Source organism: Homalodisca vitripennis, unplaced genomic scaffold (genome assembly GCF_021130785.1).
Source record: "Homalodisca vitripennis isolate AUS2020 unplaced genomic scaffold, UT_GWSS_2.1 ScUCBcl_2825;HRSCAF=7935, whole genome shotgun sequence".
NCBI classification, from domain to species: domain Eukaryota; kingdom Metazoa; phylum Arthropoda; class Insecta; order Hemiptera; family Cicadellidae; genus Homalodisca; species Homalodisca vitripennis.
Window position 1 is genome coordinate 43,127 of NW_025778938.1, and position 3,437 is coordinate 46,563.

Below are 3,437 nucleotides of genomic sequence, written 5' to 3' on the forward strand. Positions count from 1 at the left end.
GTTGAATGTCTTTTCAACACACTTCCTATGTTACAAAACTGGTTAAATCAGTGACACAAATTGCTTTATAATCTAGCCAAATTTTGACCTGGATACTTAACTTGAAACCGACACTGCACACCGACAATCGATTTCAATTCTGTGTACCATAGAATACACTGTGCCTTCAGTTGAACTGTAAAAAACGTACTTGTGACTGGCCCCAGGCATGTCAGTCATAATAGCGGACTGCCACCGCCCAGCTGTTCTACACATGCTAGGGTCAACATTTCCTCACGGAAAACAAAATTTAGTTATTTCAACGTCAATTGGAAGTTTAAATTGTTTAGTTATCTTGAATAGTTTTTAAGTAAGGGCTGTTAAAAATCCTGGCATTCTTTTTCGAAGACCCTGTATGTGTATAACACAATAGTTATAGGCAATGTTATATTTGATTGTCAGTGTTATATTACAATACTTTATAAACTTGTTTTTTGTTGATGCTCTTTTATTACTAGCAGTATTATTCCAATACTTAATTATAAATAGCTCATTGCTTAAAAAATAATAACTTATTTAATTTCTTTGCAGATTGATTTTAACATTTCCAATGGTCGTGTAAGAGGTTCTACTACTGTCCGTACTAATGACATATTGGATTTTGCTGAACAAGAATAAGAAGAAAACAGAGAAATGAGGCCTGACAAATGAGCTTTTGTCAATGTTTACCGATCATAAATAGCCAAAGTACATTAATATTGTAAGTAGCCAATGACTGACAATAAAAGTATGACTAACGACATTGACGACCATCTGGAAATGAGGTTGTTGGATGAAGAAAGTCGAGATGAAGACAGTGAAGTCGCTCATAAGAATGTGAACACTTCATCTTACCCTTACCTAGGCCTAATACTAGCATGTATCTCATCCTTGTTTTTTTCTTTATGCTCAGTAATTGTGAAGTGGCTCACTAATGTTCATCCAATGGAACTAGCTGCCTGCAGGTTTGTCGGTGTCCTTTTACCAGCAATTCCTATTGTGTTGTGGCGGAATGAAAACCCTTATCCATCAGGTAAACGTTTGATGCTCCTTCTTCGATCTTTTGTTGGAACAACTGGGCTGATGTTGAGTTTTTATGCTTTTAGGCACATGCCACTTGCAGATTCATCTGTTATAGTATTTAGTGTTCCAGTATTTGTTGCTATATTTGCACGGATATTCCTTAAAGAACCATGTGGTTTTTTTAATGTAATAACAATTCTTTTGACCTTAATAGGAGTGATTCTGATTACAAGGCCACCTTTTATATTTGGAGCGCACATTCCCTCATTAGCCTCTGATGAACAGACAGGCAGTACTGACCTTTGGGCTGCAGTTGCTGCTTTTTCAGCTACTCTTTTTGGAGCCAATGTTTATGTTCTTCTACGAGCACTTAAGGGTCTTCATTTTTCTGTAATTATGACTAATTTTGGTGCCTTTGCTCTCATTCAAACTGTCGGAGTTACCTGGGCCTTAGATGCCTTGTGTTGGCCACAGTGTGGTATTGAACGACTTCTTGTTGTGGCCTTAGCTTTGTTTAGTTTTGGTGGCCAGATTCTTCTTACGCTATCTCTCCAATTGGAGCAAGCAGGCCCAGTTGCTATTGCTAGGTCTGCTGATATTGTTTTTTGCATTCATTTGGCAGGTGCTCTTCTTCAAGGAAATTCCGAATGCTTATAGCCTTGCTGGTGCATTTTTAGTTACTAGTTCTGTGATGTTAACAGGCCTTAGGAAATGGGTTATATCCTTACCTGAAAATTCTCCAGTCAAACGAAAGCTGGCGATCTTCATAAAATAAGAGTCAGAATATGTGGAGTTAGTATTATACTACTTGTAAGCATAGTTCACATTCAACATCTTGGCTTCCGCAAACAATTACATTATTGTGACACATCACAAGCTAATAGTAGGTTTAACTCCATAAGCTAGATACAAAATATTTTTGTAATGTATGGTACTTATGGCTTTCATTTCCAAAAATAAAAAGACAAATTATTTTTACTCTTACATAAGCCTGAGGTGTTAAATATTTTGTAGGCCTTAATTTTATGGTTTGTAAAAATGCTGTAGACTACTATTTTTGTGTATTATGATACTCAGAGAATTTTCCAAATAGAAATTGCACAAAAAGCAATTAATTATAATACCAGATAGTGGCAAGGTTATAACTGATTCCTTGTATTGACACCTTGATAAAGAACTTGGTCGTAATCCAGGTTCACTTAGATTGCACAAACCATTATGATTAAATTATGCGTAACATATTGGTATAACCTCATTCAGAAGATAAACTTAATGTACATTGTTTTTTCAGATTTAAGTGTTATAACGTAAAAAACTGTTCACTCAAATATAATTGTTATACAGAAAGGCAAATTTTAAGAAACACTCTAATGATAGTAATAGTTCAGTAAAAAGCTAAGTATAACATTTTTACAAGAAATACCTTAGATTGTTTAGATAGATTCTTTAATACTTTTTTTTAATTATTGAAATTAGAACTATGATGTTGTCAGACATGTAATATAATTATTATTATATAATATGTATATAACAGTGTTTGTGATTAAAATCCTTCAAGAACAACAAGCAATCTTAGTTCTTAGGCTTACGTGGCTGTTGTCATAACATTATAATAACTAACACCTAGGATTTCCGGTTCACATTGTGTTGAAATATTGCTTATACAATTAAATTCTTGAAATATTTTGGCCTCTCTGTTTAAATATACATTTCAATGCTGTTTTTATGTATGAGGCGATCTGAATGGTGATGTGTTCACACCGGCCTTATATCCAGTAAGTCTTGCAAATGTAAACAATTGAGTGTAAGATTTTATAAAGAGATTTTGTTCTTGATTGATTTATGCTTAAATATGGTTTTATTCACTAAATGATGGAAAATATCTTTTCCAATACAGTCAGATGAAATTTATGTTTCATTTTTTACTGTTAAATCAATTATCAAATTGGAGATAGATTATTATTTTAGTTAGTTAATTTATACAATGATGGTTTGAAGGCCCTTTATTGATTGACATTTTATTATGTTTTTTTTTTAATTTCATCATCTTCGAAATCTTAAAAGTTTTAAATAGCTATAAGCATATTAGTGGTTTCTAAAAAATTTATGTTTGATATGGCCCATATCAATTAGACATTATGTTTGTATATTTATTTGGTTGCATTGCTTCAATATTACCTACAATTCTAGAACTTCTAGTATCCTGCAACTATCAGGAAATGTTATGAGATATGTAAAACAAAATAGGAGCTTAATACCTAATCTAAATCCTTTTCAAAACGCTGTTTAGGTAGCAATCTGGTATCTTTACAAAAAATAATAAAAAATTGTTATTAAAAGTTATCATTATTCAAAGTTTAAAAAAAAGGCATTTTATGGTTAGTTCTAAGTTTTTA

At 32.6% G+C, this 3,437-nt stretch overlaps 1 protein-coding gene across 1 annotated transcript; it reads left to right on the forward strand.

The window, feature by feature from the left end:
• The first annotated feature begins 699 nt into the window (after positions 1–699).
• Positions 700–1,985, forward strand: LOC124372271 (solute carrier family 35 member G1-like). Its single transcript, XM_046830651.1, is given in 2 exon segments — positions 700–1,644; positions 1,646–1,985. Coding segments are annotated over 2 exon segments (1,065 nt in total). The 5' UTR covers positions 700–750; the 3' UTR covers positions 1,817–1,985.
• Positions 1,986–3,437: the final 1,452 nt, after the last annotated feature.